This window comes from Haliaeetus albicilla, chromosome 23 (assembly GCF_947461875.1).
Source record: "Haliaeetus albicilla chromosome 23, bHalAlb1.1, whole genome shotgun sequence".
In the NCBI taxonomy this organism is placed as follows: Eukaryota; Metazoa; Chordata; class Aves; order Accipitriformes; family Accipitridae; genus Haliaeetus; species Haliaeetus albicilla.
Window position 1 is genome coordinate 15227146 of NC_091505.1, and position 27171 is coordinate 15254316.

Consider the following 27171-nt stretch of genomic DNA (forward strand, 5'->3'; position numbering starts at 1 on the left):
GGTAGATAGCTGTTTGATCTTCTCTGTGTTCACAATGGCTACACCAAAATCCCATTGGTACCCTTTTGGGTCCTTGAAGTACCCTCTCCTGAGGTAGTCTATGGCAAGGATACAAGGGGCCTCTGGGCTGGTCACAATGGTGTGCTTTTGCCACTTGTCCCATTAAGCTCACCTCAGTCTCCAATACAGACAATTTTTGGCATCTCCCTGTGAGTTCAGAGATCCCAATGGGTCCTGTGGCCCTATACGCTGATGGCACCAGCATATACTGTGCACCAGTGTCTACCAAAGCCTTATACTTCTGTGGGTCTGATGTGCCAGGCCATCAAATCCACAGACTCCAGTAAACCTGGTCATCCCTTTCCACCTCCTGGCCAGAGGCAGGGACCCCCTATTCCTGTTCCTGGTCAGAGTATTCACTGTCTGACCCTTTCAGTGCCAGACCAGAAGACCCCTCACCAGGATCAAAGGAAGCGATTTCAGTCCTTCTATGTCTGGGAGATCACCGATTGCCGCCTTTTGTCTCTATAGCAACTATGCTGACAGTCTTTGTGGGTGACCCCTTCTTAACAGCTGTCTTCCCTCTCAGTTCATGTACATGGGCTTGCAGCTTAAAGGTGGGTTCACCACCCCACTTCCTCATGACCTCCCACTGGTCACGCAGGAAGAACCAGAGTGCACCACATGGCACGCTGTGCAATTGCTCACCGCCCGCAACCTGACGCTCTGCCACTTCCCCTACTGTAATACCACCTCCACCCCCAGTCCCAGTTATATACTGAGCATGACATCACATGGTGTGGAATATCTCCTTGGCTAGTTCGGGTCAGCTGTCCTGGCTGTGCCCCCTCCCAGCTTCCTGTGAAAATTAACTCTATCCCAACCAAACCCAGGACACCCTCTGACCGGGGCAGGAGAGGACTGACTTCTTGGGGTGTCCGTGACAGCCAAGGCACTGGCCCATAGGGATGAGGAGAGACAGAGATTTTCTTCAAAGTTTCAGAGCCAAGAAGACACTCTCTCCACAGTTGGTGTATCCATATCCAGGCAAATCATTGCCAAGCTGTTAGAATATGATGCAGGTGCACTTTGAATTGCCTTCCTCCACATGGCCCATGTGCACAGGACATCCTCTGGATCTTTGGAGACCTGCTCATTGTCTAGATTACTGTAGATGCACCGCTAATTCTCTCAGGTACTGGATGCCTTCGTCTGTGGTAGTCCACTTTCCTGGGGAGTTCACAAGATCTTCCTTGAATGGATCTCTTGCCCTCACACTTGAGAGGAGCCATCTCCAGAGACTGCAAATTGCTGCTGCTTTTCCAATTCCTCTCTCAATTCCCTGGTTTCTAGCAAGGGATTCCAGCTGTTGGGCTTCCTTACCTTCTGATTGCTGACTGTCGGTCCCGTTATCCCAGCATTGGAGCAGCCAAGCAGCAATCCACTGACCTGGCTGGCAGCTGTAATCTTTCTGCCTGTCCCAAAGTTCTGATGAGGTCAGAGACCAGGTAGTTTCTGCTTCGTGTCTGAATTCTCTCACTTCTTCCTCCAATTTCTTTGCCAGAGGACCAACTTCTTGATCAAGCCCTTCCTCTTCTTCCTCCTCTCTTACTAATTGATGATATGGACCCAGTGACCTCCTTGTCCACTTTTTCACTACTGGGCAATTTAGTTGTTGTTGTTTGGGTCCCTATCTCTACTATCATGTCCTCCGATGTAGTTTGCACCCTCATCTCAGTCAAGGTATTCCAAGGTAGCTTGGGTCCCTATCTTAACCACAGTGCTCTGACAGTATTGAACTCTGTCTCAGTAGGCACAGGCCAAGTCCCAGTACAGTGCTGGAAGCTGCTGGTTTTCATTGGGGTAGGCAAGGCACCCCTCTATCAGGTGGCACATGAGTTTGCCAGGGTTGCTTGCCTGTTCAGGTGTAAAGTCCCAGGCTATGGGAGGTGACAACTGCCCTAGGCACCTGCCCAAATCCTTCCACACACCCTGCCACCCAGGGACTGGCCGCCTCAGGGCACATTTCAGTATTGCCTCACCTAAAAGTTGTCTTCTCTTACACCAGGATGACACCAGATTCCACAAACCCCATAATATGCCAATAATGTTAATTAGTAGTATTAAACAGCTCACACAAGGGTGAGCAAGGACCTTAGGAGCCTGCATAATAAAACCACCTACATTGGGCCTAGGTAGAAAGAGGGAGATGTATTCCCTCATCCTCTCCACAAGATAGCTCTCCCAGCACAGCAAGGCTACCAATGCCAGGGAAAAGCAGAAAGCCATTGCTCGTACAAACATGTTCCCAAGCTCAGTGAAATAAAGAGATAAGCAGTGTAGCCAACAAACTCTGTGATCGGCACAGAAGCTTGCTACTTAATAATTACTATAGCTATAGCATGCTTAATACAATACTGCCATTGTCTTGAGCCCCACACTGGGCACCAAAAAGAACTGTGGTGGGTTGACCTTGGCTGGATGCCAGGTGCCCACCAAGCCGCTCTATCACTCCCCTCCTCAGCAGGATGGGGGGCAGTAAATAAGATGGAAAAGAACTCATGGGTCAAGATAAAGGCAGTTTAATAAAGCAAAAGCAAAGCTGTGCGTAGAAGCAAGGGAAAACAAAAGATTTATTCTCTACTTCCCATCAGCAGGTGATGTCCAGCCACTTCCCAGGAAGTAGAGCTTTAAGTGAGCAGAGTGGTTGCTCCAGAAGACAAACATCATAATAATGAATGCCTCCCCCCCACCCCCTGCCACCCCTTTCTCTTAGCTTTTATTGCTAAGCGGATGTCATATGGTATGGAAATTCCCTTTGGTCAGTTTGGATCAGCTGTCCTGGCTCTGTCCCCCCCCAGGATCTTGCCCACCCCCAGCCTACTGGGGGAGGGGGGGAAACATTGGAGAGACAGCCCTGATGCCATGGGAGCACTGCTCAGCAGTAGCCAAAACACCAGTGTTATCAACACCTTTCTAACTACCAATACAAAGCACAGCACTACAAGGGCAGCTAGGGGAAAAATTAACTCCATCTCAGCCAGACCCAATACAACTGTTTATTTAAAAAATTAAAAGAAATTTTAACAAAATCACGTCGAACAGTGAGGATCTGAAAAGCCAGGCAGCACTGGGGGCATCATAAAAAGAAATGCTCTGCAGGCCCCGACCAACCCAAGGGCTAGATGTGCAGACAAGCACCTCCAAGTGGACTGTAAGACCTTGTTCCACTTCTCTCATCCAAACAGTGGTACTGCTTTGTAAGCAGATGAGGTTGTAAATTGGAAACCTGAATCTCTTGTGCATCCCCACAAGATGCCCAGGCACCTGGAGGGCTCCGACGATGGTAAGCTTTTAAGAAGTTCCATTTGAGAGCAACCGTGGCTGCAGTCGCAGCTTGGAGGAAGCCACCTGCTTAGCTGCAACATAAAGAGTATGTCATAGCACAAGGTGTGTGTGACATACTGCATTTCTTCTTACCCAGAATCCTGCAGAGCTGTCCATTTTTTTCCCTTGTTGCCCTGTATCAGCACAGAACATCCTCTCTAGCCCAGAAGGAAGGGGGAATGAATACATGTATATCCACAGTCTAAGGAGGGTCACCTTTTGCTGGAACTTGGATCTCACTCCCTACCCCAATCCAAAATGCGAGAACAGGGCTAGCTCTGGAAGGACAGAGCCCTCTATGAGCTAGGACGCATGAGGCAATTAATAGATTGCAGGCTGATGATTTGCCTTCTGCATCTGAATGATCTTGCCAAAGCCACCTCTTCCCACATCGTAGTCTGTCCGGTACTCATCTCGCACCTGGGGCACAGCAGTAACACAGATATTAGTACCCTGCACTGTCTCATGCTAGGCTTCAGAATCATCATCCCCTCCCTGCTCAGTTGGTGGGGAACTGAAGTTCAGATTAGAAGCATTTTGACTCATTTGAAATCTCTTCAAATAATCCACCAAAAAGGTGGTAATGGTGGTGAAAATGACAACTGAGGATATATCTGATGGCTGAAGTCTTTTTAGACAAGAAGCAAAGAAGAGCCCAAAATATTTTGATTCAGCTTTGCAGTCCAGCTTTCTGAATTGCCAGAATGTTGTCTCCCCTCCACCCTCAGAATCTGCAAAGGAACCTCACCTTCGCACTGGGGCAAAATGCTGCGTTATGAGATTGGCCTAGCAGCTATGCTGTCCCCCTCCATTCAAATTCTGCATCATTTTAAGAGTACTAGCTTGGATTAGGGAACATTCTGCTTGCATTGCAGGAAGTTTGGAGTCCTAGACAGAAATGGCCTTAAGTTCTATTTCTAGCTTTTAACGCCAGACATCAGTTACCAAAACAACCTGGGAGTGGCTGAAGTTCATTATCGGGTCTTTACAGTCTGCACATTGTTCTGCATGAGACAAAACTAGCAAAACAGTACACAGTCTTAAGGGGATCAAATTCAAGGTATGAACTGGTATTGCCATTACCTGTCCTCCAGTCTTTCCTCTTCCATACTGTCGCCCCTCCTTAAACCCTGCATCCCAGTCAGTTCGAATGATGCGGTCATCTAGTCGTGTACCATTGATAAATCGCATTGCGTGTTCAGCGTCTGCTCTTGTGTAGTATCTGAAGCATACTATAAGGAGAACTATGTGTGCTATCTTGTTGGGTACAGGGAAAATAAAAAAGAGAACTATTTTATTTGAGAAGCAGAAAACCCCTGCCTTCCAGCCTTTTCTACTCTTCCTGCTTTTCTCCATGGGATCAAAAACTGCTTATATAAATCCAAGCTAAACCAGCTCCCACTCAGAAAGGATTCTGAACTTTAATGTTAGTACCTGCACAGACAAGAAGTAGCTTTGGATCACTTATTTCACAAGCAGATGAAACAAACACATTAAAGCCTTGCTAAGGGCAAGAAATCTGTAATATGCCTTTTTATACTACATAAACTTGACTGAATTTGAACAAGAGGGGCAGGCCTCACAGGAGTTTGCAAAGACAGCTCACAGTACAACTTGTACAAGCGTGTACCCTGTGCTTGGGAATACCGCCATGGCTTATTCTGCTACTTCATTCAGGTGTAAAGTTAAGGTAAGAAAGTGAACATGTGCTCTGGCCATGATTGTAACAGTTTTCATTTTGGCCCTAAAATAACTAAAGAAATGAACAAATTAAAGCAGCTCTCGGCCAACTCCAGAAAGTACAGCAGTGGTAGCACTTTTCACCCATGGCACCGCTGTACAATCTGTCTCTCAATTAAGATGGTGGGGAAGTAGCAAGGTTGGAAGGGAAGCACCTGGTAGAAAGCATTTGACTATCACTGCTTTTCAGGTTTTCAACAGCAGTACAACTAAGCTTGCTGTGCAAAGATGAACTAAAAGTGGCAACCACATATGCGCTGACAGTGGCAGGGAACCAGAAAGGATACTCGACAAAGCAAAAGCCACAGGGGGTCTTCTTGATCTTGTCCAACCCCATGACAATCCTCTTGACGTCTCCGCATTTGGAGAAGAGCTCCTGGATCTGCTCCTCGGTGGTGTAGAAGGACAAGTTGCCAACATACAGCGTAGAGGAAATTTTCAGGGATTTCTCCTGCAGCTGCCTGCTACCCTGAGGGCAGAGGGAGCACGCAGCAGGGTGAGCACGCCTGCCGCCCTGCTTCCGTCGCCAGGCCCCGGCGGGAACCTCCCGCCGCCCCGGAGATGCGGTGCCCTCCCGCTCGCCGGCTCCTCGCACGGCCTTGCCCCGGCAACAGCCCTCCTCCTCAGGCGCTGCTCCAGCCCGCCCTCCTCCCCGCCCCGGCCGGGCTCCGCGGCCTCGGGCCCCGCCGCCCTCACCCCCGCGCCTCGGGCCCGGCCGCCGGGCGCACCCGGAAGTGCTGGTCGCGGTACTGGCTGATCTCGCAGTAGGAGTCGCTGTTGAGCCCGCTCAGCGTGGTGTGAAGCAGCCCCGACATCTCGCCTCTGCCCGGCCGGGCCCTGCTCCCGGGATCCTTCCAGAAGCGCCGCGGCGCCCACCGGACGGCAAGCGGGGCAAACGGTCCGCCGCGCCGTCCGACTGGCCCCGGCGCCTGTCGCTCGGGGCGGGGAGGCGGGGCGATAGCCCCGGACAGCCAATCGACGCGCGGAGCCGCCGGCAACGCAGGGTTCGGCGCGGCCGTGGCGCCGGGCCCAGCATGCTCCGCGGCGGCGTGCGCGCGGGGCGGTCGGCGCGCATGCGCAGCGGCGCCTTTCCGTCCCTGCCGGTCTCGTCACGGTGTGCGGGTGGGGTTGTGGCGGCCATGGTGGGGGCGCGGCTGGCGGCGGTGCAAGGTACCGCCTGCCGCGGGCGAGGGTTCCCTTTCCCATGAGCGCCTGGGATCCGCCGCCTGCTGCTGGGCTGTATCTCACGCCTTCCTCTCGTCCTGTCTTACAGGGCTGGTGCGGGAGCTGCTGAAGGAGGAGGCCCTGTCCCGCATCGCCGCCCTCACCGAGGAGCTCTTCCAGGCGGCGGGGAGCATCTCTGAGGAGGATGGGAGCGCGGCTGAGGTGGAGCCCCGGCCTCCCGGCCCGGCGTCCCTCTCCAGCCCGTCTGAAGAAATGGGGCTTTCGTGTGCTTCACGCCACAGGGCTACGCTCGCCCAGGTTGGCGGCTGCGGTTCCTGCAGCTCTGTGAGATGTGCTCTTGCTTCCCATCTAATGCAGTGAAGCTAAACGTTTACCTCTAGCGTTATTGGAATGTAAAGAAAATAGTTTATTTTTTCATCTTTCAACCCAATAGCATGAAAGTCCAAAATAAAGTGGAAAATCTTACATTTTAAGAGTCAGTGCAAAATGTTGATCCTAAATGTAGAAGTGTGCATCATAATGGGAAGAGTTACTGGTATCTTTAGTGATGTTCAGGTTTTTATTATTTCAGTTTTCTAGTATCTAATTCTAATGTCAAGTAAATATGCAAGCACAGGGTGCTGATGCATTAAAAGTTTGGTACTGGGTCAGAGAAGAGGTCCTTCTCATCCTGTACATGGATTCCGATAATGACAGTAGATACTTGAGGAAGAAGAAGAAAACAAGCATGTAATTTTAACTGCCTGGTAAACTCAGTGCATAATATTAGAGTGGGAAGTACTCATTTTCATACGTTATGAAAGTCAATTAGGTTGTTGTTTATAATGTTTTTAATTTTAGTTTTTTTCCTTCTGTGTATTTTTTCTAGAGGAGTACTTAAAAAGTGGTAAACGTCTACTCTAAAAGGCCTTTTTCAAAAAAAAGTCTGAGGAGTAATATATGAATCTGGAATAAAAACAAGACCAGCTGAGATATCGCACAACCTTTTCCTCCAGAATTACATTTTGAAGAGGGATTTAACACATAGTGATTATCACCTAAGGAAGACTAATTTTGAAAGTTGTAAATTTTTGACAAGGCGCAAGATAGGTTAGCAAGTGTCACAACAGGAAGTATGCTTAGTGCAGTCTGTAAAGAAATACAGGAGCATAAAACTGGTATCCTTCAGTTCTTCCTGAATCAGTTGGGCTAAAATATTTCTAAAGAAAGGAGAAATCATTAATTTGTAATTGATCTTTTCAATAAAAGGGGCTATAAAATGTCTCCTGGTTAGGCAAGAGCACATCTGTAGGCAAGATCTGCCATGGAAACTAGGATTTGAAGTGATGGAAAGTGCAACCCTTAAAGGTGGGTTGTTAAGGGAGCTTATTGCCTTTATGTAGGACTGCATCATCTTTTCAGCAAGTGTATGTAGTCAGTAGCCTTTGTTCTTTGTTGCTAATATCAGAAGTTTCCTGAAGTAGGTATTTAAAGTAATTGAGCTATTTAGTTTTCTTTTTGATAGGCAAAAGAAGTGAAGCCTTATTATAGATATGTTTTCAAACTTGATACAATTCTTACAGCTCTTTTCCAATCCCTTCAAATTTTTCAACGTCTGTTTAAAATGTACATAATGTATTCTGAAGGCTGCCAGTGAATCCGTTGTATTTTGGATATGGTGATGTGCTGTTGCACAAATTTTGTATCTGAGTGTTTTTAAGAAAACTTCATCCCAGATGGGTAGGGTAAGTGAGGTCACGTTTTGCTAAATTTGGAAAAGGACTTGATGGAAGCATAGGTTAGGACATTTCAGAAATATGGCAGATAATGGGATTTGTTTAGGAACATATTTGAATGTTTTTTAAGTCCACCACTTGCAGAATTTGCCATTATGCATAATTTCAAATTGGAGCTGAAGGCACTGATGGATGGTATGACGCATGTGTGCAATTGGTCATATGATTAATTAGTTCATTTTAGCTTTAGGTCTTGTCAGCCTTGGCTTTACACAGTCATGTTCTTTATTATCTTGCTTCGTCATAGAAGTGCTCTCATGGTTTTAGAAGATGTGAAATAGTCTTTATAAGAGTGAATATATCTTATGACATATACTTACGAAAAGAGTATGTGCTTCCTGCCAGCTGCTTATAATTCTTCTGAAATGATGGATCTATAGAAAGGAATGATCCGTACTTTTAGCTGAAAAAATGCGATGTGGTCCATTCAGCATGCCTGTTTTCAGGTCACTATCCCAGATCTCCCTGTGGGATCATGTAACAGTTTCATGGAAAACTCACTCCTTTGACTCGAGTGTAAAAGGAAGTTGCACAAATATGTGGACAGGTCATTATTGTGATACACATGAAAGACAGTTCCTTTTCCAGAAGTAAATTTCAATGCGACCCAAATCCAGGACAAAATTAAATCTAATGGAATTCTCCTGCTCAGGTTGAAGAGGATGCAGTAAGCCTGTGGAACTGGACTGTGACCAAACACACAGGTTCCATTGTCAATGATGAGCAAAGAGCTAAACGTACGTATGTGTTCTGTACCTTCTTATGTGTGTTGTGTGCTGTAGCACGAAAAGGAAAAACTCTCTGCTGACAGGCATATACACAGCGCTGTAGATTTGTTTGGATCTTTGTAGATGGGGTGCAGACAGAGGAAAATATACAGCTGGGCTTGTATAAACAGTTCAGGAAGGAGCATCCTGGTGTAACAGTAGTCTCCTTGTGACACAGAATCACTGTAGGCGTTATTATCACTCCCCCTTTCCGTGCCAGAGCATCAGTAAAGAGGTGATGTGACCAAAGGAAGCTGTAATTTGCTTTCTAATGCTATGTTTTTAGTCTAGAAATGTGTGGAAATAACATAGATGTAAATTTTAGACTGTTGGTCACTTAATTTATATCAAGTGAGATTGTTTCCTTTAATGTAACTATCTCATCAATGTTTACATACAGAAAAACTCTAAATTCTCTTTGTACTTCCCTGCTTTAGCCAGGTACACAGCTGGTGGGTTTGCTTGGAGCCAGGAGCAGGGCTGGGATAAAGCAGAAGTGAGCTTTTTGTCTTTTCCCTCAACCTGTTCTTTATGTGGTTCTGCAGGATTGCAATATCTGGCCTACATTTTTGTCTTGAGGGATTATAGTCAAAATTATGTATAATCTGCATGATATAAATTATATCAGGTAAAGGGAAAAGGGTAAGTTTACAGAAAATAAGTAGTAATTGTAGAGTGTAATGTTCTCAGATCTTGTATCACAGCTGAAGGGCCAGGGAGAGGCTATTTTAAATACATTAAGTGGTGTCTTTTCCATCCCTGATGTATAAGGAAGGCCTGAAAATATTTTTGCTTTTTACTTTGAAAATGTAAAGATATTAAACTTCATTTCCCTGTTTCGCTGAAGGCTATTTTGAGGCTCTCAAGACATGTTACTGTAAGCACCTGCAATGTAATTAAGTCTTTGAATACCATGTATTTAACTTAAACTCTCTCTAAAGTGTTTAATAGGTATTTTGATGAGAGTATGTTTTGTTTTCTTACTGCCTGAAATGCAGTTTTAAGCAGCTTGGCTAAAATTCAGACTGCTTTGACTCCTGAAGTTGTCAAATTTTTCTCTCTTATAATTTAAAATGGCAAGCAGTCTTTCAGATATGGCAGGGTCTGACTTTCTTAAAAAAAAAAAAAGAAAATGGAACTTAGGAATGTCTGCACTGTTTTCTTGCAGTACGGTTTGTTGCTTGCAGACTGGTGTGCCTTTGTGAAGGCAGTGATCCTCCGGAGGGAACTATTCGAAGACAGATTTTGGTAAGGCTAATGGTGGGTGAGCAATGAAGTACAGTTGATCACCAAGGGAAACCTTTAAACTCTTTGCTTTGGAAAGGGAGTGAAATATACCTGTAGTTCTGTGGAATACACACGCTGAAGGGGGACCTGTGTTATCACAGGGATACCTTGCTGAGCCAGTGCAGTTAGGAATTTCCAGACAGTGTAGTAAACATCACATCTTTGTCATATGGTAAAATGTTATATGAGGAGCATATTCATTTATTTCAGTATCTTACATTATTATCTAGTAGAGCACTGTAAGTCTCATGCTGCATCTAAGCGTTAAGGACTTCAGACATGAGAGGTGCTTGTCAGAAATTGAAGAGCTGAAATACCGTTCCCCTACATTAGATATGTGCATCAAAGAGATGAGATCGAACATTGCCTTTCTTGAAAGTGACTATATTTTCACGAAAAACTTTCATTTTCTCCTTCAGATGTCTATGAAAACTGGGAAAGGATGGATAGATATTGGAAAAGCTGATCTTGCTGATGGATTTCTAGAGATTGCCATGAGTGTAAGTTCTTTTCCAGTTCTAATTTCTTATAAACACACCTATTTGTAAGTTCCATGGGCGATGCCTACGCTTTGTTTTCCAGAGTATAGAAAAACTGTATGCGAAGTTACTTAAAGGGAGCGATGGTGAAGCAGATATCCATGTGCACAAAGCTGATGTGGAGAAGAACCTCTTCAAAGTACTCTCTTATCAGGCTGAATCAGTATGTGTTCTTCCCAGTTTACCTTATAAGTCACTAAAGGTATAGAGGGAAACTCTGACCCAGTTGTTAGATGTATGAATGCTTGGCATTGAGGACTTGCTGAAGGATGTATTTTCTTTGCTTAGATGTGAGATAGTAGATCTTGTGTTTGCATTCAGTGTTGCAATCATTTAATGATTTTTAATTTGCCTAATTTATCACAGTCATTTCTGCTGTGATGTTTATATCTTCTAGTTCAGATTTGTTGCTCTATGATTTGGCTAGCATGGCTGTTTATAAAACAAACAGCTGCCTTTCTGAATCATAAATGCGTCAGTTCCAAAGGTGTCCTGTGCTTCACTGAAGAAGGGCGATAGGGCTAGTGTAGAGCCTAGGTCCCCCAAACTGCATTCGTGTAACAGGTACACAATAAGACTAGGCACTTTGAAATGCTCATCATACTGCACTAGGATTTGCAGCTAGGCTGGTTGAAAGTATATGAAGGTAGTATTTGTCATGGCTGCAGATGGCTCAGGTTCGTATCTAACAAGTAGATGTTATAAGCCACATGTGTAAAGTCTTCTGGGACTTAAAACTTTCATGACTCTGCAAATTCATGAACATCATCAAAGCTATTAATATTATATGCTGTCAGACAAAGATCTTTCTATACGTGAATACCGTCTCTTCCATGGCTTCATATATCCTGCTTTCCACATATAAAGGCTTTAAACAGTGGGAGAATCAGTATGAAATTATAAGGTCTGGAAATAGTGAGTTCCATGGCATTTGATATTTTTTTTAAAGTCTCAACCTCTGGCATCATACAATGAAGTAAAAGTCATGGTGATAATTACAAAAAAAAAAAAAAAGCCTAGCACAATATGAAAGAAGTCTGAAAAAGTGCTAAAGGTTTTCTAGGGGATCAACAACACCAATTACAATAATTTGAAGTATGTAATTTAGAAATTCTAAGTTTTGTGAGGCATTAGTGTGCCTGACTGAAGTTTCTGAGTACTTTATCAATGCTATAGACTATTACAGACATATAACTATAAATATGAGAAAATGTAGTTGCCTGTATTTGTTGATAACACCACTGATCTCAGTATCTGGAAGGGGAGTACTATCTCCAAAATTTTCAAGAGCTTCCCTGAACAGGCCGAAGCAGTGGCCAAAATTTTTAATTTAATCATGGAGACAAAAGAGGACCTTAAATTATTGGAGAGGAGGTTTAAGATTTGCTGAACTGTTGTATCATCTTAACATCTGAATTAACTTGTCCCATGCATCTGGCCTTTTCACACTACCTAAGGACTGCAGTGTTTTTCTGGATGTCTTTATCATCTGGCAATATATAGAAATACACAGAATTATTGTAGCAGTGTAAGGACAGATATCTAATCCCAAACCTAGCTTTACTGAGTGTGAAAAACCCAAGTCCTCTTTTAGAGAATCAGTCTTTTAATGAATTTTAAAAACAAGTTGCTCAGTAACAGTTTGTTGGCATGCTCTACTGCTTTCTTAGGCAGTTGCTCAAGGGGATTTTCAGAAAGCAGTGATGTGCATGCAGCGCTGCAAAGATATGTTGATGAAATTGCCAAAAGAGGTAAGTAAAATCATCCCTTCTTTATCACTCCAAACTTTGAAAATCTGCTTTCCTCTCTCTAAGTTAAAGAATGACATATGCCGTGTAACATTTTGAAAAGTATTCTGAGCTGTGTATCTCTTCTGTGCTTGGTTGCTTCTTTGAGATTTTCTTACTAAAAATTTTGCATGAAAACAGCAGTTTTTTTCTTCAAAGTTTGGGGTTTTTTTTCTTGTTTCTCATAGTTTATCATTTGAAATAGAATGATAAACTCTTCTTAAAGAATGAGCAAAGACAAATCAGCAAGCAAGGCAAAAAGATTTCTAACTGAATATGCCCCCTACTCTTCTACAGAACCAGCTACATATTACATCTTGATCTTGTATATTGCTGCTTTAGTTGTACTCATGTGAACTTTTGTCTGGAAACAGATGGGACAAGAGAAGAGCTGACTTACTAAGTTTTTGATATGCCAGTCTGTCACTACCCTCAGTACTAATCTTCATCTTCATGAAGCTGTAGAGCTATGAATGGAGGCTTCCCATTGCACTAAATTGTGTTTTTTGTAGTTCTTGTGTCACAGAACAATGTCCAGAGAAAACAAACTCTAGCATATGCAGGCTAGTTCTTTGTTTGCAAAGATAAAAGTCTAATATGTTTATATCAGAATAAACTTCCCTACATTTATTTTAATTTGCTTACTTTACTGTTTTCCCAATATTTAGGAAACATTTTGTTCCTGTCTCTGTGGTACAGGTAATAAAATTCAAAAGGGTTGATGTGAATTCTGAAAGGGAAATACAGGAAATATGGTTGGAGTTTAATTGGGTTTTTAACCAATTAAACTCCAACCAATTTTAAATTGGTTTTTATGATCTGCAGGCCTTGTTCAGTGCATCTGAGTGCCTAAGTCAGTTGCAGGGGTCTAGCTTTGATTTGAATCATAAGAGCCGAACTGCTCACTGTGAATTGTTGAGAATGCTCACTGGGATCTTTGCATTACTGTTCCTCATTTCATTTTTAATGAATTTCATGCTTTCCGCTTAAACTCCTCCATTAAATAATATTAAACTTCTCATGATGAATACTCTTCACAAACCAGGAGCACTGATGCAGACAAGGAAAAGGTTTCTGATCATGAGAGATACAATTTACTTCTGGTTTAAAGAGTGGTATTCAAAGAGTGAGAAAAAAGGAAAGAGCTAGGGATTGCTGAGTGACTTTGAAACTTTTGGATCACTAGGTAGCCGTCAGTCCTTAACTATTCCAGGCTCCCATTGTACCAGAGAGAACTTGCAGAGTATCACAAGGAGATGTTGCATTATGGTAATGTATGGTACCACAGATCAGCTGGAGAGGATTTGCAGCTTGTGGGTCATCAGTGGTCTATGAACCATAACTGGGAACTCTTGCTGTACAGGGTGGCATGCCAGAATTGTTCATAACACTTGTTATTCAGAGAGGTGCCAGGTATATGGGGATATTTATTGTTACGCTTGATTCCTGGAACACAATCATTCACTGAAATATTATTATAGTTATCCTTTGAAATACTTCTTTTCCAAGTATGCAAGTAAATGACTAGGGTATGCCACAGTATGCCTACAGCATTATGCTAAACACTTTGCATGAAACCCTCTCAATACAGCAAACTTTCTGTTCTGGAAAGAAAATGTTCGCAAAGGAACTTAAGAAAAATAAGGGTTTCACATCTGAGAGTGATCGTTTTTTTGGTTCATGCATACTGAATCTGTGCTGCTGTCTCTGGATTGCAATGAGATCAACGTAAATTTGAAGCAAGATGTTGTGCTACCTCTCTCATTCTTGCCTAAGGATTTGAAATCTCTAGTTGCTTGCAAGAAACATCATCTGTACTTGGAAAAGAAAGCTACTGCAGAGGCAGAATGGATGTAAATATTGGCAGCCTGTTAGCATATAAAATTACTTTTCTGTCTCTTTGGATGACATATGACAGCTGCAAATCATTTCAAAGGAAAGACAAGTTGTTATGAACAGACATTGTCAGGGCTGACTGATAAAGCAGAAAAAAACAGTGCTCTGAATAACCAAGCATTCAAAACCAGTTTTCTCCTAAAACTTGTAATGTGCGTGATCCTTTTTCTAACCTCAAAAGAGGCATGCTGGGAAGAAGCCTACTGTTGAAGAGGTAGAGTTCTCATCACTTAACTATGTAAAATTTTTTTGTAATTTTAAAAAATGAAGTTGTAGTATTCCAGTTTTTCTTCTCAAGTTTTAGTTTTTATTGTTTACTTGACACAGTTCTAGTGCTTTCAGCATGATTTCTTAAAGAACTGTTCTAGCTCATGTGTTTCAAGAATCCTGCTGTTTTGCATGTCCTGGACTGGTTAATAATTCTTCACTTTCCCACACAATTATGATTCCATTTGAGTCATGTTCAATATCCCCTTGTATAAGGTCAGAAGTGATAACAGTGGATATATCTTTAAAGTAAAATGCATTTTAAAGAACGTGAGACTGGAGCGCCATAGATCTAATGATGTTTCTACAAGAACATTATAGAAGCAGAAGTCTTTTATTGTAGACCTGTTACCTGTCAATCCTCTGTTACAATTTTGGAGTGGAAACCTATGAATGGAAGAGGTATGAACAGAGCTCCTTCTGGCTCAGGTAATGTGCAAAGGCTAACAAAATAAAATCCTGCTTTTGAGATGTAAAAATATGTGTGAAGGACAGGAGGGGAGCAAGGGAAAGTAGAGGTTTAATTAAAAAAGTGAGAACACAAGATTTTAGCTGAACCAAATTAGCTGAGCAGATAGTTAGTGACTGTCTTACTCTGTTGCCTAACATTTGTGACTGCATTCCGCATTGATTTTCATGTCATTAGAATGAAAGTATCCTTTCCAGCTTCTCTGCCAAACATTTCTTCCAAAGAGACTATTTTTATGAAGAGGCTGTTCCCAGTTCTTATGCCGTTCATAAATGATAGTCAAGGGATTTGAAAACTTTGGGAAAGAGTAGGTGAATTCTGACTGGTTTTAATGGATTTGTTTTAAACAGTATTTGAATTTCTCATAAAGGAGGTGCTTCATTGAGAGCAAGTCCTTGACTGATGAAAGACACAAACATCAAGGTGAAAAGGGAGTAATTAGAGATGGTTTGGGTAGGATCCAAATAAGTAATGTGGTACTACTAAGGAAGAAAAAAATGTAGGCTGTTGGGAAGAGTATCTTCATGCCAAGGTCACAGCCTCAGCTCAAAAAATTTGTTTTTATTTCTTCTTTTTTTTTTTTCTTTTAAATAGTCAGAAGAAAATGAATGGCAACATATGAAAGTCAAAATAGTTATGGTCATATATGTTGTCAAAGAGGATTTGTAGAAATGCTTAGAATTAATTACAGCTGGTGCTTTGGAGATGATTTTATATTTTATTCTTGTGGAAAATTAAATACCGAGTCCTGATGACAAAATTTGAGGAGGAAATAAACCTTTGCAAAGTGCAAATAATTATCTGGAGAAAGAGGTGTAGCTCCATCTAGTGGGTTAATATTTCCCTGTGCTGAGAATATATTAGGTTAGGAAACAAATGCCCAGTTACTGTTTTTCTTTCTAAGAGTTCTTCATTCATAGCATTTGCAATTGAATCTGGTTTTGTGGAATTACCACTGTGTTTTCTCCTGGGTGGTCCTTTGTGCTGTCATTTAACTTTTAGAAAAAGGATGGGGAATCATGACTCCCAGGTTCTGTTAATGTGATTTGCTGTGATCTTGAAACCCGGTCCTGTATAACTTTTGTGTATGACTATATTATGTGTCAGGTGAGAATGAGAACACTTGCTTCTTCAAAACCGCTATGGTTAAAACTGGTAAAGCCTACTGAAATGGTTGAATAGAAGATGTTACAGAAGGTGGTGCAATAGGTTAAAGAAAGTGATCGAGTACAATTTTTAATGTGAGGATTTAAAAAGAAAAACAAAATTTTCTGTTCTCTAGTAAGAGAGACTATTGAGATTAGTTTGTATGATTTATGTGGTTTCTAACTGATTAAGAATTGGGAAAGGATAGGAATGTTGCACATATCAGAAGACTGGCTGAATTTTTCTCTGTCATCCCATTTAATTCTAACTTTTGCTTATCATTGATAGCCAGAGTTATGACATTGGGAAGATGGATATGAAATATTCTGTTGGCAAAGAAATGCAGGTAAGAAATAGAGACATTGCTGTTCACAAATAAGAGGATTTTGTTAACCTGACTCCACTGTATCATCTGCCTCTGCTGTGCCAAACCTGACCGGTGGTTCTTTGGCCTCCTCTGCTATGAAGTTTGACAAAGTTGCAAGTTCAGTTGCTATGAGCATCAGTCTGAGAGTTCAGTCACTGATGGGTGCCCTTAAATCACATTTGGATTGTACTATTTCACAGAAATTAAATTGTAGAAAGTAAGGCTGAAGTAGGCCCTGAAAGGCCATCTCTTCTTCCCTTCCTTCTCTTCTTTCAAGGCATCATCAGTTATATCTGTGTCATTTCTGATAGATGTTCATCTGTTTAATTCGTAAGCCTGTTACTCCTTTTACTACCCACAGTGGATATGGAGAATATTTTAATATCTTCCTCTTTATATAAATCATTTATATACTTGAAGGCTATTAGCATGTGTGTCTCTGTGTTTTGTTTTTTTCTCTCAGTGAAGTTTGTACCTCCTGTTCCTTCAATTTCTTCTTTCATTCTGTTTTTTTCCAGATTTCCTTGCTATTCTTCTGTTCTCTGAACTCTAGTTGATTCATGTCCTGTGTGAATTGCAGTGCTGAAGACTGAATATACTTCAGAACTGAGCAATCACTTTATATGTCTGATACCAGGCAGGCATTCCTTTGACTAAAAGAGCTTTTATTTTTCATGACCTTAACTGTTAAGTCTTTTGTATTCATATGTATGTTCATGTGTGGCTATTTTTTTTCCTGCTCTTTAGATGGCATTTAAACTTCCAGTTTGTTTTTATTTCCAGGCTAAAGTGCTGCGATTGTTAGCTACAGCCTATTTTGAGTGGGATTGCAATCTGTATCTTGACAAGGCATTGAAAGCTGTAAGCTTGGCAAATCAGGTAGTAATGTGTTACTGTATTTATGGTGTGCAGTAGTCAAAACTCGAGCATTTATTAACATAATAATATGGACCACATTAATCACTGGTGTGTTATCCTTGACATCAGACAGAGGTGTGTTTGCTTTGCCTTGGTTTTCATACTCATAAGTATGTTTTGGTGTTCCCAGCTTTTTTATAGAGAAATAATTCTTTGCATGTAGATGTAGAGCTGTCTTGCTGCCTCATATCTATTAGTAGTGAGGTCCTTTGATAATGATATGACTAAAATTTCTCTGGCATGTGTTCATGAAAACTGTACAGACAGAATAAACTACGATGTGCTCCACCTGAGATTTATAGCAGTTGGCTTTTTATGCACCAGACCATTTGTCTTGCTTTGGGTTATAATGGCTATGTCCATAGTATGTTTTGGGTACCCATCTCATTTTCTGTACAAATATTTGAGCAAGCATGAAACAGCGTTCAGTTTTGAAAGCTGTGTAGCCATGCTACATCAGTCTTATTTCAAACAACTAATGAAGCTATTGCATTTTACTAACATGACTGTATTTCTTCTGGAACCTGAAAAATGAGCTGTATAAACATACCAGCTACCCTGAATAAAGTTCATATATCTCCTAAGCAGTCACTAGAGTGAGGTCTCTTGCTCTTGTAAAAATTCTGTTTCCCATATAAAGACTTGAATTAATTTTGTGCTTCTATCTTTTCAGGTTAGAGTAAATTAAATTTGAAGAATTTATATTTGTCTTTGGTTGGCCATCTTAAAATTTCCATTAGCTGTGTCATACAAAACAAGTTTTAAGTGTAAAGTCCTGTTTTAAATGAACGCTCAAATTCAGTTTTCTACATGCTGTTAAAACTTGGAGATGATGATGCACATATTTGTGAGATCAGGATAAAAGGCAGTGTATTTTAATCATTCAAATAACATGCTACTGCAGTATCTAAGACCTCTGCAGTTTTTATTGTATTTACTTTTGCAAAACCTTTTGAGGTGGAGAGTGTTTTTATAATAATTTTTTATTATGTTTTGGTATGGAAAAATAGAAGAAAATTTTTATTCTAGAGTATGAAATGTGCAGTGTTTTAGTGAGAGCTGTAGTATACAGTCTTTGTTATTTCCATTTGCTCCCATTGTTGTTCTGTCCTAAATTTTGTATTATTATAAGCTACTTTGAGTTCTGCTCATATTAATTCTGGAGAATTAATCCAGCCAATTCACACATAGAAAAGCAGCCAGTTCACATATAGAAAAGCAGTAAATGTTTCTATCATTCAGTATTGTTCAGCTTCTATTTAAAAGTATCAGAAATGGGCCACAGCAAAATGAGAATCATGTATCGCTTGCTTTCATTGTCCTCATGGTCTTTTGGCAGTATAAGAATAAGTAATAAAGATGCACATTGCGTTTAAGAAGAAAATATTACCTATTGCTTCAGTCATTAAAATGGAACTGAAGAATACAGTGGCGTGTATGTGATTTCCTGCTATTTGTCTGTGTTAATGTGCTGGATTCTCACGGGATCTGTATTCTACAAACAGCTGTCCAAGTAATGTATTGTTTTTCATTATGCAGGAGAATTTGCATCCAGCAGGGTTTTTTTTGAAAGTTAAAATTCTTCTTAAAAGTGGAGCATCAGATGAAGATATCAACTCAGGTATCACAGCTCTGTATAGGTCTCGTAGTAAGGTCACACTACTCTATATCCAAGAAGACTGCCTGAATTGTAGATAGGGATGTATTTTTTTTTTCTTTCTCATGTGTTTTGGAGGAATCTTCATTAGCTAAATGCCATTCTGGTTTTGGACTGTGAGACATAGTAGTCAGTGTTCACAAAAGAGTTACCCAGGTGATAATGTAAGTTTGAATTCAGCATGATTTTATTTTTGTTGAGAATTTAAATAGACTTGCTGGAAATAGGGGAGGGGGAGGACTCTGAAGCCTGTTGAAATGAACACAGTGAAAATATAGCAATGTAAAGGTATGGTTCATTTTAGACACATGCCTAAGGTAACTCAGAAAGGTTGAAGGTGGATTATCTCTTATGTAGTCAGCGTAGAAGAAAAGGCTTGTGAAACATTGCTATTCTCTGTGTGTGATTTTGCAGATTTTGGCCAAGAGACATCAAGTGCTGATCAGTATCTGGTGTTATAAACCTGTGTTACCAGAGTTTTTAGTTTATCTAGGGCATATAAACTCTTTTCTCCTTATTCGTCAAACTTGTCATTTGAAGAGAACTGATTTTTCTATTGGCATGAGAGGAGAAGAAAGTTTTCGGGGGGACTTCAATATAGGAAGGGTAATGTATCAGGAGAAATTTATTTCCATAAATAATGAAATCTTAAGGAGGAAAGCCTTTGTAATCTTCATGGTTGGAAAGCATCAGATGTATAATGAATGCTCTGAGAAATAATTGTAGGATGAGATGAGGAATTTCTTGCAGAAAGCTGGATGGTTTGAATGCTGCCAGACTAGCAGGAATGGAAACTCTACTTCAGATTGCTCCTGGGGAATTTCAGTCAGCTTTCAAGTGGACAGTTACTCAAAACTTACGATTGCAATAGTTGGCTTCTGTTCTGCAGTTTGAATTGTGAAGCTATAGTGTTGCCTATCAAAACACGCTCTGCTTATATTTAGTAGCACTAAGACTCCAGTCAGTTTTTCAAGCGAGTTTATTAATAAGTGGATGTCTGTCTTCTCTTGTATGGCTGGCAGAAAAGTGTTGTGACCATGCACTGCAACTTCTCTGTCTTTTGAGTGAAGGTTCCTGCTAAGTTTTAGGCATTTGACTAAAATCTTGTATTGTGCACAGGTGCCTTAGAAATGCTTCCTTTAACAACTGTTACAGTCATGTCCCTATGTGTTCCTTGTCTGATCTCATCCAAGCTATGAATGTATAAATCTTGTTATTAACCACCCAGTACAGTCTAGCAATTTTTAAACTTTATCTGAGTGATCTAAAACTGATACCTACTTATCAGCACCAGTCAACTGAACAGCTGATGCTAAAGGCATTAGGCTTAAGTAGTTCCCATCGCAATGTGATATCACCACACAGGCTGAGCACTGACCTCAGTCTTAAGTGGTTCCTGCAGGATTAAGGGTGAGACATTTTGATGGAAAGCAGCTTGAGGCAAAAGTTTCTGCTACTAATGCCTATGCTGTTTCTGCTTAAAGAGACAGAGGACCAGAATTCCAAGGCCTATCAGTCTGTCACCTTTCTGTAGTACTACATTAATTGTACAGCAAAAGGAAAGTCAAAGCACAATAGACATATTTTACTCTTCCTTTGTTTTAGAACTACTAGGGTGGGGTTGGGTTTTTTTGGTTGTTTTTTTTTTTTTTTTCCAAAGAAGCTGTAAGAGGTAAACGGTAAATTGAGCAGTTAAGGGTCTAAACTGAATATATAATCTCAACTGCTTTGTGTTCTGTCTAGCTGTTGCAGAATTCCTGCACCATGAGATGTCTTTAGACTTTTGTTTGAATACTGCCAAACTGCTGCTGGAGCATGGAAGGTATGAAAGCATCACTAAGTGGGGTGAACACAATATTTGGGCTTTGTAAGTGTTCTTTTATAAGAAAATAAAATCTGTTGTACAATGATGCTTTACTTTAAATAAAAACTCAGAGAGGTAGGTAAACAGTTTTGAGAGGGAGCCTTTCTTTTCCATAGCAAGGTGATACAGATTATGACAGCAGCAGAACAGGGTGTGAAATAATGTTGAGTGGCAATTTGGAATGCTGTAGCCTTACTTTGGAATGATTAAAATTCTCTCTGTAGTTTTAATATATATATTATCAATATATATATTGGAATAATGTATTTATGAGTCTGGAATTATCTGACTGAAATCTTTCTTCCATATTAACTAACCAACCCTCAGAATGAGAGAGTTTGGAGTCCTAGAATCATTCTTGTGAAAAACAATCTAAGGATGAACAAGTTACTGCAAAATAAATTGAGGCATGAAATTTCGCACTGTTGAATGCTCCATCATGATTACCAATGTATATGCTTCTATCTTGCAGTAAATTCTTACTTTTTCATTGTGAGGAATAAACTCTCTTGTGAATACTGTGGAATAAGCATGTGCTAATAGGAAGTTACTACTGAATAGATGAACTGCTGTAAATTCATACCTTGACTCACTTTGTCAGCGTGATTATGTGCCAGTAGTATTAATGAGAAACATGCTGTACGGTGTGAATATGTTATTCTTTAGAATGGAAAATTAACAGCTCTTCTTGTGCAGCCTCTTAAAAATGCATCTGTATGAATAGGGAATCAGTTGGTTTTGATTTTCTGAAATCTGTTCCTGAACGATTTGAATCTTCACCTGACCTTGGAAAAATTGCCCTGCTCCACATTGAGTTCCTGTTGCAGAATAAGAGGGAGCTGCTTGCTAAGCAAAAGGTTGAAGAAATTATTATAGGTCTGTATCCATCTGCTGCTGCTGTTTACTGAAACCTGTATTTAGTTGGCTAGTCTTGAATTCTGATTTTCACCTTTTTTGCTTATTCTCATCTTTATTTCTATTTGTGTCTGTTTTCCCTTATGTTTCTTTTGCATGGCAACTCTCAACTTCCATAATGAATGACAATTGTGATAAAGCTCAGGGTTAAATTGACTTGCTAGAACAATTCCTTCTTCTTAGTGTAGAGTGGGTGTGACTGATAGATGTGGGATTAGAAATATTTATAAGAAGTTCTGTGTAATGTTAATACTTTGTCCATCCAGCCCAGTGTGGTTTTGTTTGTCAGTATTAAAACAGGTGCATATCCTTGTTTGAGCAGCTCAATAACAGTTTATTTTTCAGGTCTATTGCACCTGTAGCACTGTATTTTTTGACTGTCAGATCTGCTGGAAATCAGATTGTATTTTATGTAGCATCAAGCTAGGTGCAAGAGCCTTTATACGTTGCTCAAGCATGAAAATATTTATTCTCTTACCTACTGTTTTGGGGGTTTTTTGCTTGTTTGGTTTTGGGTTTTTTTTGTTTGTTTGGGTTTTTTGTTTTGTTTTTTTTTCAGAAGCAGGCTATGAAACACTGGCTGAACCTATTGCTGTGTCAGTGTTTGTTGTTGTAGGCTATGGGACAGCCTTTCTCAGATAGTTCTTAGGTGCTTCTCAGTGTGCTTCTTATAAAAGTTCTTGTAAACTGATGATTTGCAGTATCTTTTCAGGACATTATACTGGGAAGCAGCTGTTGCCTGAAGCCTTGAACCAGCTGCACATCATCTTGTGGGACAGAGCTGCCAAACATTATGAGGTTTGGGACCAAACAGTAGTGTTGTTATTTGTATCAGTGAAAATGAAGATCTGCTTTTTCTGACCTCTTTGGTATGTCTATTTTTGGTTAGAGTGCAAGCTGTTATTAAGATCCTTGTTCCGGTTGGCACTAGTTTTATTTTCATCCAGCTGGGTGCTGTTTTCCATTACAACATCAAGTTTCGGGTAGCCTCATCTCAAGGTTTGTACGCGGGAAGAGTTATGGCCAGAATTGATCAGCCAAGGAAAGTGTGCAGCCCATCATTCTGGTTCTGTCCTGGGAAGGGTACAAAGACCTGAAAATATTCTTTACATTGGGCTGTTTATTTTACAATTCCTACCCTCAGACGGTCCGTTGTTGCTTTAAGGAACATGGAGTGTTATCATTTGTACCTTGATTTTCTTTTTAGCCTATATAAAGTAGCTTCGGATGCTTACATTGTATCTTAGTTCATATATATTTGTACTGTGAGTATATAGAAGTTCTGTTATTCAAAACCAGATACCTTCTTATTCTTTCAGGATTTGGAGAAGATGAGCTCATGTTCTACTCTTGTATTTCTGTCATGTGCTCATTTCTTGTATACATAAAGGAAAACACGTGCCATTTTATTACCTCTCATCTGTGTAGTCAAGAAGGAATTTTGCTAATGACACAGCTTCCTTCCTTCTCATTTTAAAATAAATTCTCTGCCCAAATTGGAACTATATTTAGGAGTACCATTTTCAGCATAGTATCATCAAGGTTCATAGTCTAAATGGGATAAACACTTCTGTCTTTTTCTCTTAGTTTCAGTTGCTTTGTATCATGAAGAGAGAGGTTTTTTTGAAATAATATTTCTGCTTTGTATTTAGTCATAAGAATGTCCTTTCTGGGTCAGATGAATGACCCATCTAGTCCAGTGTCCTGTCTTTGATAATGGCTGTAAGAATAAGGGAAGAGTAGGAGCAGGTAAAGCGTCAGTTCTCCTAATGATTATTACCTGCATTGTGGGACCAATGATTGCTCTTCTGAGGGAAAGGTTACACTGGAATATACTTGATTATCTAAATCTTTCATTTTCTTTGAACTTTTTTTGTAAAAAATTTGGGAAAACATAGGCAGTTTAATCACACAAATAAGGATTTTTTGTTGTTGTTTTGTTTTGTTTTTTTTAAATTTCCTAGGCAAAAAGCTATTCTGAAGCTCTTCATTGGTACAATTATTCTGTCAGTTTCTACACACCTGGACAGATAGATCAGAACTTGGCTAAGCTGCAGAGGAACATGGCTTCTTGCTATCTTCATCTGAAACAAGTTGACAAGGTATATATAATATATATGTATATGTATTTATTTATTTGCATTGTTTTTATTTTTGTAGCTATGTCATTGGGATTTAATTTAGATCTTTGTTACTATACCTCTCTTGCTTTGAGAGAGGGATCTGTCTTTGCCTATCTTGCATCATCTGGCAGAGAGATGTTGTTCATCATCTTAGCTGCTATGGGGGCCTCTTGTATCACCTGTCATTCTAATGGGGGAAACAGTCTACAAGTCGTGTGACCATGCCTCAGTATGTCAGGTTTCTTCTCAGATTAGAAGTCCTCCTCTCTTCAAGACAGATGAGCCCTGGCAGGAAAAATGTTTGATGTGTCTCACTAGAACTTCCCACAACAGTGTGTTAGTCCTCACCTCTGCAGAGAAGTGCACCTGCTTTACCTATCTAGGCCTTCTGGTTTGGGGGGTGTTAAACTTTACGGTTCGAAGTGACAGAAGGGAGTTTAATTTTTCAGCATTCCCAGGGCTTCTCTTGCTTTATGATTCTATAGCTCTAATTTTGAGGAATTGGCTTTTTCCTCAGTCTGGTCATTGTCAGCCTTTGGTGCCATGTTCTGCTCTAGTCACTTTACTTTTCTTTCCAGGAAAGATGTTGCCAAACCAAACTTCTTGAGTAATTATATAAATATCAGCAATGTAACCATTAACATTTTGTCTATCTTTTTAGCTCTCTTTTATTTCAAATTATATTACTGATTTCAAGATGTCATTGTATTGATTTCCTTTAATCTCTCTTGTGAATAGGCTAAAGAGGCAGTTAAAGAAGCAGAGAGGTGTGATCCAAACAGCATCTTTACTAAATTCTGTGTCTATAAGATTGCAGTGATGGAGAGGGATACTGATAAAGGTAGAACCTGAAAGATAAAGGGTTCACTACAAGGAGCAGAAGTGCTGAATGTATTAGAAAATACTAAGCAGATTTGGACTGTGCATCTTGAGAAAGACACAGTAGAGGGTAGCTACAAGAAGGGTCTATAAAGTCATTGAAACTGTGAGGCTGTAGATTTAAACTGTCAGAGTGGGATGCTTTTTGCACACAATATGTAAGATGTGGAGTCCATTGCCATATCTGATACTGTATGGAGCCTCTAGCTATGAAGTCTCTAATCTTGTCATGGGCGGAAGCTATAGTAACATCCCTGGGTGAGAATCATCGTATGCTTGCTGTTTCTAATATTCTTTTGTATGCATATACAATATAAAAAAAGGATACTGAGCTAAATGAACTTTAACAGAACCATTATTGCTGCTCTTAATTTCTCTGGACAGGTAGAGCCTGAAGTTACCAGAAAATACATGAATTACTGATGTGACTTACAGAATGACATATCTCTGTAGACTCTTTCTCCTTTATAATGAGTTCTGCCATTGCATATTTTAATGAGAATCTTAGCTCAAGAAATGGAAATTGAGAAATATAGTCTACATTTACTTAGAATACAGAGTAACATGCAGAGCTTATTTTCCGATGAGTTCTGTGCCAATATTCTGTGCCAATAAATTGTTCTCTATACATCTTTTTAATGACAGCATAATTTGTTCGCATAATATAGAGTGGGAACCACAGCACAGTGTGAACATAAAACCAGCAGCACCCTTAGCACAAGCCAAGATGTGGGAGCTTGGAATCACGCCCAGACGATGTATTAGAGAAAGTCTTCTGTCTTTGGTGACAAACAGTTATTTAGCAGAACAAAATTAAGGATGTGAGATAGAGTTTCATTTGTATGGCATCCTTGTTCCCTTAGATTAGTAGCTTGGAAAGCCTTTTGGCACCTCTCTAGGAAGAAATGCGTAATTGTTGAGAAGTGCTGGTATGGTCAGGTTTTCTTGTCTTGGTTTTTCATATTAAAAAAATAAATTCAGCCTTTCATAAGTTGTTTTAAAGCCTCATTAAAACAGTAGAACTTTTCACCTTCCAATTGCTTCTGTTAAAAAAAATTAATTTTTCCCTATGTATATTTCAGCTGTGGAAGCAGTTATTGAAATGGGGAAGCTAGCAGAAAAGTTATCTCAACATGAAGACAAGCTGAGAGTGGATGAAAATACAGGCACTAACCTCCTGAGTTTAGCTGCCCAAATTGCTTTAGAGGTAGAGCAGATAACATTGTCTTTACTTTGCAATATTGATATAAGTAGGACAGCTGTAAGCTCTGTAACCTGGCCTACTTTTAATATTTCTATGTATTTCATGCATTTCTAAGTATTCCATGCTTCTGTGACCAAGGTCTCACTGAAACGTGTTGTGTAATGCAAAGTAGAAATTTATTTCACATATAAAGAAATTGTATTTTTTTAATATTTCTTCAGGAAAATAAAGGTTTCTGAGTTATAAATGTTGGTATCTGGAAATGACATGGTGTATTTCTGTAAAATTCTCCTTAGCAGAATGTTACGTCTTTTTCTGCCCCTGGGACTTGATCTTTGACGTGCTAGGGGGGAAGCTGTGTACAACATACACATAAGTCAACCATGAAAAGACTGAAAAGTCATTTGTCCCTCCTATTTGCTGCTTGGTTGGTGACTCGAGTGATGTCTGAACTGGCTGATTACATTGGCATAATTAGAAGAGGGTTTTGGTTGCCTTTTCAGGCTTTGTTCATACCACTGTAAGGCATGACAGCCTTGCCAGCCTGTACTGATCCTGTTCTTGCCATAGGCTCTTTGTGCATGAAATTGTGTGATCTCTCCTTGTGGTTTTCTCTTGACTCTGAGGGTCTTCTGTGCAGAGTCCTTTGTTCTTTTTCCTGCTAGTAAATGGCATGGACTTTTAGAATATGCTGTTGCTTTAAGGTTAGGGGGTTTTTTTGGTGGTAACCGAGGTAGTGCAGTTTATACAAAATATGTTTTAATTTATTTTCAGAATGAACAACAACTTGTGGCTATCAAAGCTTTGGAGTATTTGTCTGAACATTTACAAGACTGCCGACAATTATTTGCAGCTTTAAAGTGAGAATTCAGTATATTTATAAGGAAAGAGAAATTTTTGTGGTTTCTTTTTCAAAAATAATTTATTATATTGAGGAAGGTGGAAAACAGGTTAGATGAAAGATTAGTTAGCAGTCTTTTTGGTGCTGCAGATGTACCT

General features: G+C 40.3%; 2 protein-coding genes across 8 annotated transcripts in view; one reads left to right on the forward strand and one right to left on the reverse strand.

Moving 5' to 3' along the window:
- Positions 1-3045: 3045 nt before the first annotated feature.
- Positions 3046-6023, reverse strand: LOC104313426 (nuclear cap-binding protein subunit 2). Its single transcript, XM_069811342.1, has 4 exons — positions 5856-6023; positions 5415-5596; positions 4471-4609; positions 3046-3807 (listed from the first exon to the last, which is right to left on the reverse strand). Exons 1-4 carry the CDS (start codon positions 5940-5942, stop codon positions 3709-3711), a joined length of 507 nt encoding a protein of 168 aa, XP_069667443.1. The 5' UTR covers positions 5943-6023; the 3' UTR covers positions 3046-3708.
- The window catches only part of TEX11 (testis expressed 11), a 34298-nt gene continuing 13138 nt past the window's right edge, over positions 6012-27171 (forward strand). For 4 of the 7 annotated variants that reach the window (XR_011329500.1, XM_069811338.1, XM_069811341.1 and 1 more), the window contains exons 1-18: positions 6046-6297; positions 6401-6609; positions 8740-8824; positions 10023-10102; positions 10561-10641; positions 10724-10843; positions 12351-12431; positions 14974-15059; positions 16534-16591; positions 17396-17491; positions 19070-19151; positions 20931-21009; positions 21776-21927; positions 22679-22764; positions 23931-24068; positions 24828-24930; positions 26051-26175; positions 26947-27032. Coding sequence is in view for 6 of the 7 variants with exons in the window: in XM_069811338.1 (XP_069667439.1) it covers positions 6162-6297; positions 6401-6609; positions 8740-8824; positions 10023-10102; positions 10561-10641; positions 10724-10843; positions 12351-12431; positions 14974-15059; positions 16534-16591; positions 17396-17491; positions 19070-19151; positions 20931-21009; positions 21776-21927; positions 22679-22764; positions 23931-24068; positions 24828-24930; positions 26051-26175; positions 26947-27032 (1883 nt within the window). In the remaining variant the exon portion in view is untranslated. Of the gene's footprint in view, positions 6298-6400; positions 6610-8739; positions 8825-10022; positions 10103-10560; positions 10642-10723; positions 10844-12350; positions 12432-14973; positions 15060-16533; positions 16592-17395; positions 17492-19069; positions 19152-20930; positions 21010-21775; positions 21928-22678; positions 22765-23930; positions 24069-24827; positions 24931-26050; positions 26176-26946; positions 27033-27171 lie in introns of all 7 variants that reach the window. The other 3 variants (XM_069811335.1, XM_069811336.1, XM_069811337.1) reach the window with 3 other exon arrangements.

Excerpts from the sequence above, each read along its gene's own strand:
- LOC104313426 (XM_069811342.1), bottom strand. The coding sequence starts at position 5,942 with ATGTCGGGGCTGCTTCACACCACGCTGAGCGGGCTCAACAGCGACTCC. Across the intron at positions 5,597-5,855 it reads ACCGCGACCAGCACTTCCGG|GGTAGCAGGCAGCTGCAGGA; the intron begins GTGCGCCCGGCG and ends CTCTGCCCTCAG. Across the intron at positions 3,808-4,470 it reads GAGGAAAGACTGGAGGACAG|GTGCGAGATGAGTACCGGAC; the intron begins GTAATGGCAATA and ends GCTGTGCCCCAG.